Raw genomic sequence first — 21,739 nt, forward strand, 5'->3', positions numbered from 1 at the left:
TGAAACAATAACACCCTGTCCCCCAAACCAAAAGAACCGCAACAAAACACAGAACCCCAAACCTCCAAAATTGGGTGTTACGTGTACATTTAAAAAGTGATTAAATAAAGCGCTGGAACTCTGCGTGACCTGTTTTTAAAAGCTCTGTATCACTTTTTATTTTAAATAAATTCTTGTTTATATAGCCTGGAAGCAGAAATCTGGTGGAATAGGCTTTTAAATTACAGTTACAAATCATGCATCCAACGAGCATGCTAGTTGGAACAAATTAACATAAATTACCTTTGCAGTTGTCCGTCAACTGTTGTTTCGGGTGAATTTGCTTGAAGATCTCTTACTCTAGCATATCCTCTTTCCAGGGTTTTACTACTGCTGGAAGAAAACAAGGTGGTTTTCTCTTTTCCTTTTTTTTTTTTTTCATTTACTCAAACTGTGCTTAGAAAAATGACTTTCTGTACTGAATATGACAGTTTAAGTTTTTCTGCTTTTAAGGTTCTTTTTCATCCTCTGTACCAGAGAGAAGTAGTAATCCATTTAACCTAACGTGGTCTCTCAGATACTTTCTACAGAGTCCATTAAGATCTCCTACCTTTGAATTGAGTTCTGCCAATGGCAGCAATATAAAAAAGGTGACAATTTCAAATGCTTGTTGCTAAATCCATCTAAACGTATTCTTGATTGTGAGATGAATAACGATGGTCTGAAGCAACTACAGACGAGCTTCTAGCTAAAGTTAAGGCTGTCGTATGATGTGATGCTTGGCTCTGCATAGCTGTAGGTCACAGTATAGAGCTGTATTTTTATGCCTGTAGAGTGCTAAAAATAACTGTGTTGCGTTTATCATCAAACTATACTTTCGGGCCATTGAGGTGCTAGAAGACTTATCTCCCATTAGAGGGGCTGTTCTGCTGTCCCTTTTAAACAGCTGAGAATAGCTTTTCTGTAGTAAAGATCATCTAAAGCCTTTGTTAAGTAAGTGTTGACAGAAAAGAGCTATTTGACAGTTGCTCAGGATTTTGTTGCTATATTAAATACTTCTTCCAGATGAATTTCATCAGTCTCATGGTACTACAATTTTTATTAATGCATAGCTGTTAGCATTTTTAGTTAACATTTCGGATGTGTTTAAAGAAGCCAGGCTGTAACACCTACAGTGTGCCATGCAAGACACATAAATCTAATTAAAGGAACAGAATTATAAAGAAAAGTGAATTAAGGTCAAACTGATCCCAGAATTGTAAGTCTTACCATGGACATTGCTTCTTCTCAACTGGCTGTCAGTTTCCTGCTCCCTCTTTCCTTGGTGAGTTTTTTGAGTATATCCATTTTCAAGATTCATTTCTTGGGATGGCATTGTGCGCACTGAAGGTTGCTGAAGCAGCCATTTTCCATTCCAGTAATCTGGTCTCTTCCTATTAATCTAAACAGTAGTCATGGTCTGCAAAATGCCTTCTCTTCTGTTCGTTCTTGTTCTAATGACTGTCTTTGCTCCTGTAAGTATTTTTCATTCCTACTTTTTTGCCTTCTGTTGGTGTGTTGAACTGTTGGGAGAGCAAGGGTTCTGTAAATTTGTTCTAGATGTCATACAACATAAAGGATGATGTGTATGGCTGTTATTAAAGTTGATACTGCTTATACATTGGAAAAATTCAAATGTCAGTATTAATCCTCTTCAACTGGAAGGTTTTCACATTGCATTCTATGTGGTACTATGAAAAGGAAGGGAGCTAGGTTTATGATGACAGAACTGTCCTAGCAGATTTTCAGATGAAAGTAAAGTGCTCCTTGCCACCTCCTTTACAGCACAGCTAACATGTCTCCACTTTTTTCTCCACTATCAAATCTGAAAGAAAACCGCTGTACAGTGTAAAACCATTGTAGTGTCTTTGCAAATTAGAGCTGCATGCTGGAAGGTGTGCAAATTAATTGAGAAACCGACTCCAATTGGTTTTATGGTTTGTTGGGGGAGGGGGAGAGGGTTTGTTTTTTTTACCTAATTTTTCATTGTATCCTCAAACTTTGTGACTGGATACTGACAGTGATATTTATCTTTACATTGGTAGAACAGTAAAGCTGAAAATCTGTAGTGCTTCTACTTCTGTATGCATTTCAGATCTGTGTTCAGGAAGAGATGACTGCTTATGTGAGGCAGGCATTGAGAACTGGAACTTCAGAGCAGTATTTTTTGGAGTTGTTAGCCAGTAGCTAATCCTGTAAGCTTTGTGGAAAGTTACAGTTCCATCCAACTATCCCTAAATGTACTCATGGTTTTGCAATGCTGTGTCAGGATAGAAGTTCTGGCTCACTTTTGGCTGGGTCTGTTCTCTGAGGGCATTGCTCATTACTGAGTTTCTCTTTATTAGTAGCTAGTTATAATTTGACCTGGGGGAGGGAGAAAAGGCTATATTTTAATTCTTCTCAGCGTTTTGTGGGCAATTTCTGAAATTGCAATAATAAAATGACAAATGGTATGAAGTCTTTTACTACTTGTCTTTACGTTTCTAGCTTTTTTTTTTTAATGTTCTTTGACTCTTCATTGTTGGGGAATGACATTTTAGTCTCCTTACCATTCATCTAGCAATCTTGTGCTTTCCTTCAGTCTGTAAATTTAGATAACTTGGAGATGACATGGTTTTAAAGCTATTTGTGGTCTTAAGCTTCTGAATCCCTCTTGTCTTTGGCATTTTGTGACATTACTTACTTCTGTAAATTTTCTAAAAGTTTCAGTCCTAGAACTTCTTTCTTACTTACCAAACCAATATCTCTATAGTTTCAGTTTCCCTCTTCTGAACTGTTCTTTGCTGCTGTTAGTGACTAAAACGCACTGTAATGCTTGAGTAAGACTAGTTATATAATGAATAATTTTGCCTTTTTTTAGTAAGCCATATTGTACTCTGCCACTGCAGCAGAGCAGTTGTTTGTGAAGTGGTTTGGTGTTTTGTTTTTTTTTTTCACTGTAAATTAACCCCAGCGGTCTGTTTGCCTAATTAAATGTGAAGTGAAGATTCTTTGAACTTTTTTAAACTTTCTTTCAACCTCTTTTTACTTTGTTTTCCTAATTTTGGGGCAAGGAATTTAATGAATTCTTAAAGCATCTGTTGCTTCTGTAACTTAATCGTCTTTGAACTGCAGTGAGCAATATCTACTCTTATGTAGGTAAATGAGAATGGGTGTCTTTTCATATAAGTGTTTCTTGTCTTTTTCTTAAGATAGCTGTTCCTTTTTCTGTAGCTTATTTTAGGCTTGTTACCCGATGCTGTTCTCAAATTGAACTGAGGGAACAGCAAGGGTTGCTAGAGCCAAAGTGGAGATTTCCTTTCATAAATCAGTTCAGATGGTTTTAGTGGTCTTTCCTTTCTTGTTATGGCAGCTCTGGGTTCCTCAGCAAAGTCTTATTTCAAAACAATAGCCTTACAGGAGCACATGCTAATTGAAAATTGATTGGGGAAATAAGGGTGGCAGCCAGTGAATAAAATACGATCTTTTTCCTTGCATCCCTGTGTAAGACTGGTTATTTATTTATATTTTATAATGGCTATGTACAGAGCACTTTAAAACCTTGGTTTTAGCTTATTTTTATCCTGTGGACTTCATGGTACTACATGGAGAAGCTCTGATTGTGCGGCCATGAAGCTAGATGTATTGACTTGTGTCTTCTGTGCCATCAGAGCGTATGAAGAATAAATTCACCTTAGGAGTGGTTGAATAGGGCTAGGCAATCTAAAATAGGTTTGTGTGGCAGAACTTGCATAAGGAGGTTGTTAAGCTGTTGCATCAGTATAAGTGAGTGAAGACAATGAGAAAATGAACATGAGCCGGCAGTGTGCACTTGCAGCCCAGAAAGCCAACCGTATCCAAGGCTGCATCAAAAGGAGCCTGACCAGCAGGTGGAAGGAGGTGATCCTGCCCCTCTACTCTGCTCTTGTGAGACCTCACCTGGAGTATTGTGTGCAGTTCTGGTGTCCTCAACATAAAAAGGACATGGAACTGTTGGAACAAGTCCTGAGGAGGGCCACGAGGGTGATCAGGGGCACCTCCCATATGAGGATAGGCTGAGAGAGTTGGGGCTGTTCAGCCTGGAGAAGAGAAGGCTGCGTGGAGACCTCATAGCAGCCTTCCAGTATCTGAAGGGGGCCTATAGGGATGCTGGAGAGGGACTCTTCATTAGGGACTGTAGCGATAGGACAAGGGGTAATGGGTTAAAACTTAAACAGGGGAAGTTTAGATTGGATATAAGGAAGAAGTTCTTTCCTGTTAGGGTGATGAGGCACTGGAATGGGTTGCCCAGGGAAGTTGTTGCCCAAGGAGGTTGTGAATGTTCCGTCCCTGGCGGTGTTCAAGGCCAGGCTGGACGAGGCCTTGGGTGAGATGGTTTAGTGTGAGGTGTCCCTGCCCATGGCAGGGAGGCTGGAACTAGATGATCTTTAGGTCCTTTCCAACCCTAACTATTCTGTGATTCTGTGAATCTAAGACATCCATGCATGAAACAGTGGAGCAGTCTAAATGTATCTCTACAATAGTGACTGCTTTGTGGTGAGGATTTCTCATGAGTTATAGTGAATATATTTGTGTTCCCCATGGCTTTTACCTGTGCTTGTTTCATGACGTTTGCCTTCCAAATACAGAAGTGAGAAATCATTGAGGTAGTATAACTTACATTCCCATAGTTATGTGGGTACACAAAGTGAGCATAATTTAAATGAAATTACTCTAGAATAGGTTAATCTGGAAAGATTTGGTAAATGTAGACACAGCCTCTAATAAGAAGGTGATACTCATAAGGACTGGCTCTATGGATCACCAGTCACTATAGCGAGCATGCCATCATGCATGTGATGGAACGGTCCCTACTGAGGCTTTGTGCTCTCTTTCACCCTTAAATTTGAGGCACCATTCCATTTACTGCTTGATTCATTCTGGTTAGTAGGAGGCTGTTACTAGTATTTACTTGATTGAAGGAATTGGAGTGTCAGTCTTGTGTGGTATTAGTCCAGTTCATCTTTAAAGAATTCCTCCTAAGACTGTGACAGTTATGTTCTGGGTATGTTTTGTACTGAAGAGATGCATCTAAACCCAGAACTTGCTGTGAGAACCTTGTTTCAAAGTGCTTTCAGCGACATTGGTGGCTTGATGTGAAGGCATGGAAGTCCAGTTCATGGCTCTAATCTTTAACCTGAAAATGCCCGTTTCTCAGAATGTGTAATCTGTTCTGGGAATTCCTCTTTTGCATCTTCCTATTTGCTAGCCCATTTGTGAGAGGGAACTGGACAATTAAGATATTCTGGAATTAAATAACTGGTGTGAGGCTACAAGGATTTAGCATTTACTGAAGTAAAAGTATTGCTTGCTTTTAAAGTTCTTCAGGGTTAAAACTTCTGATCTTTGTCAGTACTCTTATAGCTTTGTACCTTACCAACTAGGAGCCCTCATCTGTGTGTTGAAGGCAGAGCAAAACTAGAGTGAGAATATTTATGTACACTTGTGATGTAAGTACAACAGATAATATATAGATTTAAATAGCTGAAACTTGTCTCAGGGAAATAGAATGAACTAATGTGAGATGCATGTTTTGAGGGTGCCAAATATACCTGGATTTTCACTTTATTGGTACAATAGCAAAGTGTAATTCCAAAGGAAGAATAAAGTTGAGGTGATTTTGTGGAGGTTTACAGGAAACTTCCTCTAGTATAAGCAGCAGGCATAGAGAAAACTGGGTTCTTACTTGGCAGTCATCATAACTAACCTTAATACCAGCTACTTTAGAAGATGTGACTGTTAATGGCAAGGTAGTATTTCTTAGCTAAAAAGAGGTGACAGAAGACAGAAGAATAAAAGTTCTCTAGGGATCAGCTGTTTTTCCAGTGTAGTGTTTTCTTGTGAAAAGGTATTGGTATGTAACTGTATTCTGGGAGAAAAAAAAGCTGCAAATCCAAGTCAGCTCTAAGCACAGCAAGAAGACTTTAGTCTTAACATACATGTCTTAACATCACATACTTCCTAAACTGACAACCAGGTCCTGTAACAAAAAAGAAGTCTAGTCAAACGTGGAGCTACTACTGTGGTTATGTGTAAGAATTAAAAATTCAATACTTGCTGTGCTGATGGAGTGTGCTGTTGGACAAAAGTGGGTTTTCTTGGCAGAAAGCCAGTTTGAAAAGTCGATAGCGACACACAGCAGTTAGCTCTCCTGTCTTCATGTGCCATTGGGCTGTGCTTTCAAACTGCCTTCCTAATTCTAGTTAAAAATGAAAAACCTTTAAAAAAAACTTCAGTTTAACCAAATATTGCACTGATGTGAGCAATAAGGTGTGGCAAATAGTGTGAACAGCTGGAGGAGCTTACTGTTTGGAAGATTCTATGGCATCTGTGCCATCTGAGATGCTGCTCACTCTCTGAGAAGAGTGAGATTTCATTTTTGTAGCTGTCTGTAACTAGCAAGTTGGATGGTTTGCTTCCATTTATACACAGTCCCACTCTAGATTCAGTCATCAACTTTGCAGTGCATTTTGCTTTTGATTTGACAGAACAGCTCACTGTAGCCGTTTCAGGCTGCAGACAGATGATGAGTCTACCTCCTCTGATCACTTCAGACAGCGTTTGATTACTGCTTTCGCTTTTTAGCAACTACGAACGAAACTTGCCATGAGCCTACACCAGAGGCCTCTTGGTAAGACTCCTTGTTTGGTCCTTTAGTGTGACAGCTAACAACAGTAGTAATTCAGTTTTAACACTGTTAATTGACAGAAACTTGTGTACGCTATTATTGTACTTCTGTTGCTGTGATAAATAAAATTGGGGTATGTTTGAAGGGATTTCTTCCAGTTGGACTGATTGTAGCATTAATGTCTCTGGTGCTGGTGACACTTCACTAATAGGCAGGGGAGTTGCAGGCTTCGGTTTGAAATTGGAGAGATCTTGCATTTGATACTTGTCCCTATTCACAGGTACTTTTGAATTCAGCATATTCTTCTACTTGCATTGTATTTTATTCAAAGATTACTTTAAACTGGATTTTATCAAGTTGATGGCCAAGTGCTTTTGTTTTAATTTTCTTATGGGGATTTTTTTGTTGTTGTGATTCAGCTGAGTTCCTTTCTTTTGTGGCTAGAGGGAAGGAATGAATTTTGAAGCTTTAGGAACTGTACATGGTTTGTGGAATGTTGCTAAAGGATCAGGAAAAGTGCTTCAGAGGATCTGTGCTTTTTATTCAAGTTAATAAATATGAACACCCAGCTTACTTCTAATTCATAACTAATTATAACACCATGAATTTACAGAATTAACTGTTTCATGTGTGGTAGAGAGGAAGTTGCTATGTGGCTTGTCACCATCTGCTACAGGTAATAGCTGCCTTCTTCCAGGCATCTTTACTTGACCTATGGGTGCAGAATGAGGAGCTTATCATCAGCGCATCTCCAAGAAGAGTCCAGTTCTTTGAAGCCTAGCAGTTCATCCCAGTCTCCCCCACTGATATAAAATCCCAGAGCAGTAGACAGAGGATTTGGGCTGTCTAATTCCGGCATTTCTGGTTGGTTTTCTTGGATTTTAACTGTTTGTAAGGTGTAAGTTGGAAGGTCTTACAGAGCTATTAGTTTGATATAGAAGAAATATTTCTGAGATGTTGCATTTACACAGTTTATCCAAATCCGAGCACAGGCATTCTAGTTTTGCAGGCTTTTGCAAAGTAGTTTTAGTGAATTCTCATTGTCTCTTCCTCTCCCCAGCTAATTAAGGTTTTAAAACAGGAGCTCTGAATAGTTTTGTGAAAAAGAGCAGTGACAGCTAGAGCAGTTGTAGAGTGAAGAACAGCTCTCAAGTGGAGGGGGGGGGATGCAACTCATCAATTCTTAGATTCTCAATCTGTTAATAGCTTTTTTAAATCTGTGTTTTAGTATTTAATAGCTTTCACTTGTTCTGAATTCTACTCATATTCTATTTTTGTGACTGATACACTATGGGCTTTGAATGACAGTATCTTATTTCTTTAAAGTTAGTGTATCTCTGCAAGTAGATTCGATGTTCTAAAAGCGTGGAACATGAACTGCCAGTTAAAAGGAAAGTGGTTTTGATATGTCCTTCAGTAAACCCAGTGGAAGGTTATTTACTGTCATGGCAAATGTTAAGTTATGTAAAGTGTCACATTATTTTAGTCTCAGAAAGGAGGTTTTGAAACAGTCTACTATATATATTGTACCAAAATTCTACAGCAAAATATTGCACTGTATGCTATATTTTCAAGTGATTCCCCCCCCCCCCCCCCCCCCCCCAAATCTCTGAGTAGGTGAACAGCTTGTGTGTGTGATAGAAGTCATGACTTTGACCAGTCCTTCCCTTGCTGTCTTTGAAATGAGTGACACTAGTTTTATGGTCCATGCAGATAGGGATTTTTTTTTTTTGGTCAAGTGAGGCAGAACATAAATAAGCAAACAGTACATCTATAGTAATTTTAAAAAATGGAGCTCTAAAACACTTTGATTTTTCAGTTGTTTGTCTCTAAAATGGAAGTGTTCTTGAAGTTACGTGGCCTTAAATAGGAGCTTCTGACCCAAAATTTAGTAGTTAATAGAAAAGTAACTGCAGTTGTATAACTGCATACTCCGAATTTCATTGCATACGTGAATATTTTCATTATACAATCAAGTTGGCTGTGTACGAGGTGTTATTGTTTTTTTCTTCAGGGAAGAAGACTCTGCTCATTTAATAAAGCTTTTTTTAAGCATTGCTTCTAGAAACATTAACCATGTATACCTAGGCATTGTAGTATATGTCACTGAAAAGAGCCAAGCAAATCACTGTGATACTGTGATACTGTGAAATTGCCTGTCACAGTTATGTTTGAGATTCAGCAACTGATTCAGTTTTTGATACCTAAGTATAAAATGCTTTGGTTAATATTTCAAATGCTCAAATAAAAAAAAAATAAAAAGTTACTGAGTTTATGCTGTTGTGATGGCCTTGTTGACTTATTAGAGGTTATTCTATAGCTTGAAGAAAAGGAAGACCTTTCTCTAGCTGAATTTATTTAAAGAAAGGCACCCTCGATGTATTTGAAAGCATTTACATTCAAATGTATCAACAATTTCTGGTGTTAAACTGTGTTTCCCTTCTAGCAATTCCCCCGAAGTGGCAGCTAAATTTAATTTTATGAAACTGAATTTTCCTTTAAACCCAAGTAAGGAATACTTAAAAATATTTTGTCCTAATCAGATGCTCACAATTGAGTAGTCATCAGCAATGCTTCAGAAAATGTTACAGTAGTTAAACCACATGGTAAGGAATAATGAAAGTCTGCCATTATCTCATAAGAAACAGCATTAACTCTCTTCCAAAAAGAGGCATATGGGTACTTTTTTTTTTCTGCCTTGTACTTATCACTGCTTGTCAGGATCAAAGTTCACGTGTCTGCTACTTCTGAGAGTATTTTCCAAATTAGGTAGGTTTTGGTATGAATACACCTTCATAGGTAGCTGATGTGGTGTTTTACAGATGCTAGGGCATATCAGAAGTCTGGTGAGTGATACTGGCTGATCGGGTTCTCAGTGCTTACAGTTTTGTCTGCCTGTGCCCACTTAGGGTGGACCTGTGTCATGTATGCGTGTTCTAGCTGGTATTGATGATGAAATGTGATGTGATTTGAATAACATCAAACTCATCCTTTTTTTTAAAGGAGGGGGAAGGGAGAAAAAACAATGTCTGAAGTCTCCTGCGTTTCTTAAATTGCTGACTCTGAGTTTTCAGCTAATGTGTTAGCCATAAAATGCTTCTTATTGACTCTTAATTTGGTAAAATTCTGAATGTGTTTCATATGTGCAGCTGAAAGCTTGTTGTTTGCTAATGTTGTAATGTATTTGTGGGATCAAAAGACTTGGGGTGTGTGTCTGAAAGTAGGTGAGCACCAAGGGTAGAATCTGGAAAACCAAAGGAGTGTTTGCTGTAACAGGCCCAGTCTACTGAAATACAAGTTTTCACCGTGTCGGAGTAGAAATGGGGAAGAGATAACTGATGTACTAGACAGACACATGCTTCATAGGTAGAATCCAGAAAAGTCCTTTCATTAGGGTTGACCTTTCCTACCCTGGAATATCTGAATCTTTTCATTCCTGTGCTGTCAGCAAACATTTGTTGAAAATCATTAGGAAAGTGTTCCATCCCTTTCTGTTTGCCCAGGTATCTGTAGCAAGACACCTCCCACGAGTGTCTCAGTAATGATTACTTAAAAGAATTGTATTGCTCCTAGAAGAGTGCCAGAAGGCTTTGTAGTAATTTTTTCCCCGATTTTTACATAATAAAGGTCTTCTATTACCTTTAATTTTATTAAAGCTGTAAAATTTGGCATTTAAACATGTTAAAATGAGGTAATGAAGGTTGTCTGTTTCATATGCCCATTTGCAATTTTCTAATGGAATATAATTTTCCTAAAGACGGTAGCCTGAGTCAGAGCATCAAGTGAGCAGTGTTCATTCTTAATGACTGTCTATTAAACATTTTCGTTATTCATTGTGTGTACATATAAATTGTACACAGTTTATATGTACTGCATGCTGTTTTCTGAAAACCTAATTTTGGAAAGAAAATACAAGAAATTGAAACAAACAGAAAATGAAATTATTCTAACAAATCACTGAGGACAGTCACATTGTCCTCATTTTCCTGGAGCTATACAGGCAAAGATCAAAAGCATGTGCATACTTCTGTGAGCCCATTTTGAAATGCTCAATAAACCAACTCTAGAAACATTTAGTTGAGTATGTCTGGTATTGCAGGCAGCTGTTTCTTAGCTCACTTCAGCTGCTGCTGAAATACTCGTGCTTCTGCAAGGTGTTCACGGTAAATGGGGAATGCAGTCCTACACTTCTCACCCCTACCTCTCAGAGGAAGTGATTTGCTTGCTATTGCTCAGGGCTCTCTAAGTTGAGTACTACCTGCTCCTCCATGACAGCATTCTCTGTCGTAATAAGATGACTTTTGTTCTTGCGGGGGACTGAAGGATGAGTTGTATTTACTGCATGATCAGGTTTTGTTGTCAGAGGATGCGTGTTCAGTGCACTCAGTGAGGCTGCAATCTTACACACATGAAAAATAGTTGGTTTTATTACTAAAAGTTGTATAGTGCCTGCATGCAGTGCTGCCAAATAGAGATTGTGTGACCAAGTTTAATTATATTATATTCAACTACTGAATCATAGAATTACAGAGTGGTTTGGGTTGGAAGGGACCTTCATAGAAACATAGAATAGTTAGGGTTGGAAAGGACCTTAAGATCACCTAGTTCCAACCCCCCCCTGGCATGGGCAGGGACACCTCACACTAAACCATGTCACCCAAGGCTCTGTCCAACCTGGCCTTGAACACCGCTAGGGATGGAGCATTCACAACGTCCCTGGGCAACCCATTCCAGTACTTCACTACCCTTACAGTAAAGAACTTCTTTATATCCAGTCTAAACTTCCCCTGTTTAAGTTTTAACCTGTTACCCCTTGTCCTGTCATTGCATTCCCTAACGATGAGTCCCTCCCCAGCATCCTTATAGCTCCCTGTCAGATACTGGAAGGCTGCTATGAGGTGTCCACGCAGCCTTCTCTTCTCCAGGCTGAATAGCCCCAACTCTCTCAGCCTGTCTTTATACAGGAGGTGCTCCAGTCCCCTGATCATCCTCGTGGCCCTCCTCTGGACTTGTTCCAACAGTTCCATGTCCTTTTTATGTTGAGGACACCAGAACTGCACTCAGTACTCCAGGTGAGGTCTCACAAGAGCAGAGTAGAAGGGCAGGATCACCTCCTTCCACCTGCTGGTCAAGTTCCTTTTGATGCAGCCCAGGATACAGTTGGCTTTCTGGGCTGCAAGCGCACGCTGCCTGCTCATGTTCATTTTCTCATCAACCAATACCCCCAAGTCATTCTCCACAGGGCTGCTCTGAATCTCTTCTCTGCTGAACCTGTAGCTGTGCCTGGGATTGCTCCGACCCAGGTGTAGGACCTTGTACTTGTCATGGTTAAACTTCATAAAGTTGGCATCAGCCAACCTCACAAGTGTGTCGAGGTCCCTCTGGAAAAGATCATGCAGTTCCAACCCCCCTGCTATGGCCAGGGACAATTGCCACTAGACCTGGTTGTTCAGAGCCGCATCCAACCTCGCCTTGAGGACTGCCAGGGATGAGCAGCCACAGCTTCTCTGGGCAACCTGTGCCAGTGTCTCACCATGCTATAACTCTCTGGTTATAGCAAATAATTTCTTCCTAATATCTGATCTAAATCTACTCTTTTTTAGTTTAAAGCCATTCCTCCTTGTCCTGTCACTACATATCCTGTGAAAAGTCCTTTCGGTTTTACTTGCGTTTAATATTGGCAGTCCTGATTTAGTGGTTAGACTTGATCTTAACGGTCTTTACCAACCCAGTCGATTCTATGATTCTAATATACATTCAGTGGAATGACCTATTTAACAAGCAGTCTGACATGATGGGTATGAGCTTTTCTGAATTGTACGTAGGATTCAGGCCTGTCACGGAGTGTTCTCTGTCCCAGCTGCTTCAGAAGGGTTAAAGTGATATGCATGGTTGCTAATAAAAGTCTGCTTGCTGAAAGTAGGCAGCTGTTGTTCATGTAGTAATTGTGCAGCTTTTTGCAATCCTGATGAACCCTGCTTTGAGAGAGATACATGAGATCCAGGGGAAAATTGCCTTAGTTCTGTGCTTAAAATACTGTTAAACTAGGATCAGAAGCTATTTCTTGCTTTCTTGACAGCAGTAGGTGATAAATACTTGGTTTCCTGTATGGGGAAATAAACACTGATCTGATTGAGTAGTCTGTAGCATATCCAAGCTGGCACAGTTTGCTTTGTCCGAAAAGATGGGTACTCTGTGGCATCAAGGTACTGTGAATTACTCTATGATGAGAGCTGTGTGACTAAGTGTCATGTTAAAAATCTCTTGTTTTCAGCTTTATTTATTTTGGAGTCAGTGTTGTTTATTATTTGGGTCAAGAAATACACTTCAACAGTATCCTTGTGTAAAATGTCTCAAATGCACACCTACAGGAAAACAGGTTTGCTATGCATTAGCAAATTACTGCATAGCAAAAGATTTCAGTAAGCCTGGAGTTTAAAGTGCAGAACCATAGTTTTGACTTGTAGTTTTTCTTTTGTTTTAAAAGGAAAAAAAGAGGGTGCTTTTAATGTGTCCAAAACTCTTCTACATTAAATTTCATTTATGATATAATAATCATACAATTGTTATATACGTGCTTCTTCATTTTCTAGTGAAATCCATGTGGTTTTTTTTTAACACTGTTTGTGCAGAAGAGGATTTCTTTTAATCCCATTTAATTCTGTTTATGTTATGAATAGACTTTGTCTTGTGTGTAATAAGTATCTATAAAATTCACAGATTGGGAGATTGTGTTAATACCCCCTCATCCCTGGCCACCATCATCTCTTGGCTCAAAGACAAAATTTCTTTCCTTAAAGCAGTCAGTGTTTACTCGTCTGCTTCCCTTGTCTCCAGGGAATTGTGCAAGAATTACTTGTATTTTCTTAATTGCATTGTGTCAGGAATTGGTGAAACAACTATTTCATCTTTGTTCAGATGAAACTGTAGACTTTCACTAGAAGATGAATTCCTAGGTATTAAAAACTTAAAGGGTGATATTTTGTGAGCTCAGTTGTTTTGAATCTAAACAAAAAGATTCGTTGTGGCACTTTCCTCAGGCTAGTATCTAACTGCAGAGACAAATTTTATTTCTGAAGTTTGTTTGTTGGAGTAGTTCCTGCATGTCATGGAGACTCTGAACTTACTGTATAATGTTGTTGTTCCCAGAGATACCTGTGACTTAGATGAGGAAGTATTTATTGATTTGTCATTTCTTTCATTTTCAGGCTGCCTATCACAGAGAGCGTTGGAACTGAATATGCTGAAAAATGCAGACAGGCAAAGTCACAAGAGCAAGAAGTAATTGGAAATGACCAGCTTGTCTATAGAACAGGTAAAAAAAAAAAATATATATATATATATATATATATATATATATATACACACATTTGATTCCTATTATAATCTCAGATACCCCTGTTCTTTTCCACCTTGTGGTCTTTCCTCTGGAATCTATGAAGCTATGAAACCTTACTGTGTATTTCTTATTTGTTTAATGCTGTATGTGCCTTTATTTTGTATAAGGCATAGTATTAAAAAAGGAATATTACTTTGTGGAAACCACCATGTATAATGCTGTTGTGTAGATATATGTGCGTACCTCTAGTTTATTGTATTGATAAATGTAGATAAATGATTGAAATATCATTTCAAGGAAAAGATATCACTTATTGCAGTCATGCTTTTCTCTGTTCTGTTTTCCCATTTTCTATTCATGTTATTCTGGTTTATACTTGATTGTTGCTTTGAACTGCCTTTAGAGAGGAATTTTATTGCACTTCTTTCCCCTGAGCTCTGGTTGTTATTGCTATTAACTTTTACTTACAGACAAATTCAGGAATATTATGTTAGTATGATACAGTCAAGAAGATCAGTGTGTGAGCATGAGATTTGTACTGTTAATTTATGGATTATAAAGGTGAATGTTTTTAATAAGACTGATATTAAGAGCTCCGAGACCCCTTTGTAACTGTCAGCTCTATCAGTCTGGAGGTGCATGTTCTATTTGGGAACATGAAAATTGTCATAAATGATCAATAATTTATCTAGACCAGGCCCTACCATTCTTGTTGTGTCGAGTACCAATGTAGTTAAGAAATAAGCTGCACAACATAGAAATGAAAAACTGATTTGCCCTGAGGGTTTTGGAGTCAGTACCCCTTCTATTGCTTCTTTCTGAATTGCTGTTCTAACTGTATAAATTGACAGCCCATTTTAAATCACAGCATCAGAATGGTTAGGGTTGGAAAGGAGCATAAGATCACCTAGTTACATTAAAAATGTGCAAGAGGAAGAGGACTGCAGTGGAGAACAGAAGTCTCACCAGCAAAGGCTCTGGATTAAGCTCTTCAGGGCTCAGTCAGCAGCAACTTCATGTACTTTGTGTTATGACTGAAATACTGTAACTTACCTGTGAATGCCCAGCGCTTTATGGCTCAGTGTAGGAGCCACTACACAGAGTGTAGTGCTTTCTGTGGCTTTCCTTTTACATGAGTTTGCTTGCTAACTGCAATCACGTTGTGCATTTGAAGCTTTGACACCAGCAGAATGATCAGTAATGTAGTCAGGATCTCATTTGATTCACCTAACCAGTACTTTCAAGTATACTTTTTTATGCATTTCATTTTAATTTGCTGGGAGATACCAAGATCCAGCTTTACAATTCCTTTTCCTAGAACTGGTAAATACAAAAATCTAATCTTGTGTTATAGGATCTCTTCAAATTCAATTCGGGAAACAGGTACCAGAAGGAATACATCTGCTATACAGGCTACAATAACTGAGATATTGGAAAATGTCTCTTTCCATGGACAGTAGACTGTTTTAGTCATGGCAGTCAACATAGCTCTACAGAAGCTTTATGATAGTGGAAAAGGAAGTAAGCAGGCAAAATTGTCTTTCCTGTATGTTGCGGTTTAACTAGGTTTTCAGTTTATTTTGCACTGACTCTGAATATAGAAATTAATATCATTATTTATTCTGGATTGGAATTAATGCTTGTTATACACAGAAATACTTCTCTTGTCATAAAACAGAGTGGTGTGCAGTTGCAGGCATCCTCATTTTGCTATTTTTAGGTTGCAAGTGTCCTGCATTCTCTGTGTGCCAGAATCCAAGATGCATGTTTGAGCATGAGGATGTCTAACAGAGGTGTGCAGTAGTTGGGTTTGTTTGGCCCACTCTTAATAATGTTTTCCATAAAGTATAAGCAATTGAAAAAGTGAAACTTTGTACTTGCCAATAAGTCTGTACTCTGGTAGCTCCTTGAATCTGCAGGTGCCTCTCTTTTTTTAAAGACCAGTTCTCATTCTGATATTTATCAGAACTTTCAAAAAGGTGTACATTCAAGTATATTTCTGTTCTGCAGAGAAAATATTTACGGCCTTCTAAGATGGTTACCCAGTTCCAGGTTGGTTTGTTCACTAATAATACTGGGTTTCAGAAAAAGGGTTCATGCTCAGTTTTAGAGTGGGCCTTTTCATGGCATCTTTGGTCACATCAGTGTTTAGCTGAAGTCACCAGTTTACTCTGAGGCCCAAGACTGTACTGCCTGCTCTAGACAAAAGTCTCACAGTTGTCATAGTATTAGTTCCTCAGGCAAAGTTGGTAATGTTTGTTTCAGTTTAGGCACAGAGTACATGTCTTGAAGACAAGAAACTCAAACCGTACAGGTTTTTGTATTTGGCAATGTAAACTAAATGATTGTATGACTGCCAGTTCTCAAACTGTATATTGATGGTGGCTAACATTGGATGGCCATTTGCTTTTGGCATATTTTTTCCCCCCAAACTTTCATGCTAAGAAGAAGGTAAGATATTGCTGTCATAAACTGTTATATAAAAAGCAATATTAAAAAAAAAGTTGTATCATCAAAGGAAAAATTATATCTGAAATGAATTAAATTGATCTCATGAATACCGGTGGGTCTTCATTTGTTTCTGGTTTGTTCCTTTGTATTTTATAAATAAAATTCTTAATTGAATTTTAAGTTAATGATTTCTTACTAATATACAGAGGGTTTCTGAGTTAGAGAAGCTTATAATATGAATCATACCATTTAAATTTTTTGTCCCTCCCTTCTTTTTTATAAGCGCTTTCTAGAATTACTGCTGTCCTCTGTTGTATGCCTTAACACATTTTTCAAAATTGCAGTTGTTAAATGGAAGACCTAATAAAGGGTAGGAATGCTGTGTTGCTTTAGCAGGAGTATGCTGATGCTGGGTGCTTTTCCCTAGCAGCTTGAGATTTCTTCCAACATTGGTCAAATCATGTAGAGCTTCTGATGTCTCAGTAGTGACATGTTTGTGCCAGAGGGAAGCCACTCAAGCCTTTGTGCAGTGTCGCTGTGACAGAATGCTATATATGAGTTTTCCTGGGAAATCTATTTATAAAGTTGACCAAAAGTATTTTAAAGAGGACAGTTAATGTTTTCAAGGGAAGCTGCTATTAAGTTCTCCTTAATATGTGTTTAGTAGTGCTGAGTAAATCACTGTGCAGTGATCACCTATAACTTGCATTATACAGATTCTAGGTAAAGAGCCGTTCTGTTGGAGAGTGCGGCTGCAGGAGAACTTGGATTTTCAGTGCTTTGTGAAACTGTCTTAATGACCTGTCCAGCTTTTGGGACTTTATTTTAATCTGGGAGTAACACATTTGTAATCTTTGACACTTGGAGACTGTCTGGGGGGGTTGCAGCACATTCAGGTATGGTGCAGAGACAAAAGTTGTTCTGCCTGCTTCTGTTTCACTGCTGTGTGCGATTGTTAGTAGCTTTTCTGAAGAAAGGAAACTGACTGGGCAGTGAGGTATGTAGTCTATAGCTTTTATTTTACAGTCAATAGTGCCTTAGTAAAAATACTAGATTTCTTTCCCACTACTGTGTATTTCTTACAGAAACAAGAAGACATGAAGTCTTAAGTTTTTATAACTGTATGAAAATAGGTCAACTTCACTGTAGTTTCTGATGAAACTCAGTTGAAATAGAAAGCGTTTCCACTTTTGATTGCAATATAGTGGGGTTGAATTGTATCTCGCTAAATTGTTGCCTACCAAAGTTTTCACCTTCCACATCTGCCTCCACACCTGCTCGATTGCTTTTTTGTTTTCCATGGTCAAACTGACAGGCTGCTGAGCAGAAACTTATGATAGCGCTGAAAGATTTTTTTTTTTTTTTCTTCCTCTTGTTCCCAGTAATAGCAGTGACTAACTCCTGCAGAGAGACTGCAGAATGTAGTGTCACATTGAAAGGTCATCATGATACCAGACTTGTTTTAATTGCCAAGTCATACAAATAGTGTACTGGCTATTTTGTATTGTGTAAAGTCCAGGAGACTTTAGGGGAAATAACACATGGATACATGAATAGGGCATATTTTTTTCAATATTGTCAAATTCTTGGGAACAGGGATAGATTTGGCAGTTGTATGTAAGCTGTGCCAAACCATGCTTAATTAAGAGAAAGGCATATAGAATTATAGGATTGTATACATCCTTGATGCTGATGTGGTTTATACATAGAAGCAATCTTTTTCAGAGCTACTGCCAGTAAAACAGGTGCATAAATGCAGAAAAATCTCTTCCAATATACCAGTGTTGAAAAGTATTAATCCTATTAGTAAGTATCAGTATGTGGCTCAAATTTGATAGCAGTTAGGTTTGCAAATACTGTGGTCATTTTCTGCTGGTCTTTCCTTTTCTCTATTGAAATAACTTACTCTTGGTTATTTTTATGCCTAGATACTTCACTGGGTCAGTGTGAATCAAGTGCTCTGACTTTTGTACCGATAAGTAACGATAAATGTCTGGATTTGCCTTTAGCCAAACACAGAGAAGAGGTAATTTTGTTGTACTTCCCGTTATGGAATAAAGCTGAAAATCATGTTTTGTTTCATTGGGTTTTTTGATTGGTTGGCTTTGGTTTTGGTTGGGAGTGGGGGAGGTTTGGTGTTTGGGTTTTGTTGGGTTTTTGTGGGGGTTTTTGGTTTGGGTTTGTTTTTGTTTTTTTTTTTGTTTGTGGGTTTTTTAAGTTCTGTTCCCGTTTTAAGCATTTAGTCTTGTTCTTAAAAGGAACAAAACCTTTGTTCATTTTAAAACACAGTGTAAAAATTCTTAGCAGAAGAAACATTGGTGCTACACTCTCTGTTTAAAGGAATTTATGTAAAATATGTAAGCAAGTGCATGCTCATGTCCTTTTCTGTGATCTTCTAATGTGTTTTAGGAGTCCAGTTATATACAGATGCCTAAGAGGTGATAAAAAATACGGCACAATGTTTTATACAGAGGTCTCATGTGTGGCCTGGAAGCTATTGATACTTCAGATCTGTTTGAAATCTGTTTTGAGTTGCTTTGTAGACTTACGAGTTTTCTTGAAAAATTGTTTCAGATAGTGTCTCTGATAGAAAACAATACAGTTGTGATTATACAAGGAGCAACTGGCAGTGGTAAGAGCACACAGATTCCACAATATATTTTGGATTATTGGTTTGAGAAATCTGTCTACTGCAACATTGCTGTTACCCAGCCTCGGAAAATTGGTGCCAGCAGCATTGCCAGGTGGATTAGCAAGGAACGATCATGGAGACTGGGTGGATTTGTAGGATACCAGGTATAAGAAAATTTGAAATGTTTTTAAAAATACATTAAGAAGTACTGTATTTTCTGTCTGGATTATGTTTATCTAGCACACTTAAATGTTAGAGAATCTGTTTTTAAAGTGAAATTGCAGGTTTCTAGCTGTCTCTTGTTAAACAATCATCATTAAATGCTTAAGCTTTTGAAGTTAAACAACTAGAAATACTAGTTAGACTCCTACAGAAATATGTAATGGTCTTCATTCTGGCAATTGAGTGCATCTATAAATCACTGAAATTGTTGCAGGAGAGCTATACTGTGTCATTTTTCATTTGAATTCCTCAACATACTTGATTTGTTTGACTCTGACATTAACCTGTCAGCTGTATCAAAACTTTCTTGCATTGTATGGCCAGATGGTTTCACTAACATCTTATTCTTTCATCTTAATATGTGGAAAAACTTGACCTAGTTTTCCTCTTAAGTTTGCCTCTTCCTTTTGTCCAGCTCTGCTCCAAACTTGGGTCTGTCTCTCCCTTTATAAACTTAATGCCACTGTCATCTTCTGACACAGATGCTAGTTCTTCAGTCAGCTCTGTCAGTAACCATAATAATCTGCTGTGATCCTTGTTTCAGTGGCAGCTAGAGTGAATAATTTTGATTGGTTTAAACTGAATTTCATTTTGGAGTTATTTCAAAATGCATGTTCCTGTAAATACATTCAATATCTGTTCTCATGTGTATTGCTTTTCTCACTGTGTTAGGTGAGTTTAGAGAACATTTCCACGAAAGAGACAAGGTTGCTGTACATGACAACTGGAATTCTTCTTCAGAAAGTAGTTAATGCCAAAAACCTAGCTGAATTCACACACATTTTCATTGATGAGGTAAGTTGGTGGAAATAAGTTTAAATTTCATAGAAAGAAAAACTTCAATTTTGTCTCTTTTATATGCTAGAGAAACTAAAATGCAGACATCTGCTCATAAAGATCATAGAATCATAGAATAGTTGGGGTTGGAAAGCACCTTAAGATCATGTAGTTCCAACCCCCCTACCATGGGCAGGGACACCTCATACTAAACCATATCACCCAAGGCTCTGTCCAACCTGGCCTTGAATGCCGCCAGGAATGGAGCATTCACACCTTCCTTGGGCAACCCATTCCAGTGCCTCACCACCCTAACAGGAAAGAGCTTCTTCCTTATATCCAATCTAAACTTCCCTCGTTTAAGTTTGAGCCCATTACCCCTTGTCCTATTACTACAGTCCCTAATGAATAGACCCTCCCCAGCATCCCTATAGCCCCCCTTCAGATACTGGAAGGCTGCTATGAGGTCTCCACACAGCCTTCTCTTCTCCAGGCTGATGCTTTGTGTAAGTTGTTTAAGCTAACACTTTTCGAAATGGGGCTTGTCTCGGTGGTCCTTTGAGCAGCAAAGTTTAGAACTGAGGGTGTGGGGAGGATTTGGGGGAGTGCTTAGCTTTTGATATGATTGCCTTGAAATGCTTTCTGAAATCCTCTGTGTGGATTTCAAGAATGTGTCTGGCTAGTCCTTGTAGGGGGAGGCAGCTAGTTTTTATTCACTTGGCTGTTACTGCCCTAGAGTTCTTACTCTTCAGTGGTGTCCTGAAAAATAAAATGGCTCTCAAAAGTTCTTTGTTTTCTTTCTGGATTTACAGTCCACTCATGTGGATTCATTATTATTGCTGTCACTTCACAAAAAAGCTAAAGAAAATATACTTGGTATTTTTGTAATTGGTGTCTTGCTGTGCTTATTTTCTGTGGTAAGTGGTATTTGACTGTTAGATGTAGTCATGAGTGAAACTGTACTTTTGCAAAGCAGGAATGTAAATCATAGGTTAGATGTGATGTAGGACTTACATCTTGAGATGTAGTGACAGAGGACTTAGAGCCTTTCTGGGCTTTGGTTTGGTGGGGGGGGTTTGTGTTGGTGGGGGTTTTTATGCTGGCTTTTGTTCTTATTCCACTGTGGTACTATAGCTGAGAGGGACTTGTCTCCCTGCTCCCCAAATATCCAAGAATCAATACTTAGTATCCCATTAGACTATTACAGTAATAATGATGGCTGTTATGACTGTACTTGAAATGGCACTTTGAAAACTCAGAAAAGATTGAGCAAATGGTTGCACTTTTGTATGAAGAAATTTTAGGACTTCATTTAAACAGACAAAAGAACCCCAAACCCACATATCCTAAAGAATTGTGCCAGTTATCTTCATGGGAAAGTTTTGAGACCACTCTAATATATTAAGAGTCCTGTAAACCTCAATACTTCAACGCAAAAGATAAGGAAATGCAGGTTAGATGTAGGATGCAAAAGTTTAATAGACGATGCATACTTAGAAAAATGTTAGGTTGTTTCTTTAGTTTTAAAAATTATTAATTGGATACGAAAATTAATGGCGGAACTTTTCTGTCCCATTACACAGGAAAACAGAGATTATTCAAACCTTACTTGTTTGGGTGCTGTAATTTGAATTGTTGGTATCAATGTGTACCA

The 21,739-nt window shown here is 38.3% G+C and overlaps 1 protein-coding gene across 4 annotated transcripts in view; it reads left to right on the plus strand.

Annotated features, from left to right (window-relative positions):
- The window catches only part of TDRD9 (tudor domain containing 9), a 73,440-nt gene that overhangs the window by 6,578 nt on the left and 45,123 nt on the right, over positions 1-21,739 (plus strand). For all 4 annotated transcript variants that reach the window (XR_009745200.1, XM_061464100.1, XM_061464102.1 and 1 more), the window contains exons 2-5: positions 13,873-13,979; positions 18,383-18,480; positions 19,029-19,250; positions 19,981-20,103. Coding sequence is in view for 3 of the 4 variants with exons in the window: in XM_061464100.1 (XP_061320084.1) it covers positions 13,873-13,979; positions 18,383-18,480; positions 19,029-19,250; positions 19,981-20,103 (550 nt within the window). In the remaining variant the exon portion in view is untranslated. The remainder of the gene's footprint in view (positions 1-13,872; positions 13,980-18,382; positions 18,481-19,028; positions 19,251-19,980; positions 20,104-21,739) is intronic.

Source organism: Pezoporus flaviventris, unplaced genomic scaffold (genome assembly GCF_033815535.1).
Source record: "Pezoporus flaviventris isolate CSIRO_AGI_PZ_B2104156 unplaced genomic scaffold, CSIRO_AGI_Pfla_v1 ptg000036l, whole genome shotgun sequence".
NCBI classification, from domain to species: domain Eukaryota; kingdom Metazoa; phylum Chordata; class Aves; order Psittaciformes; family Psittacidae; genus Pezoporus; species Pezoporus flaviventris.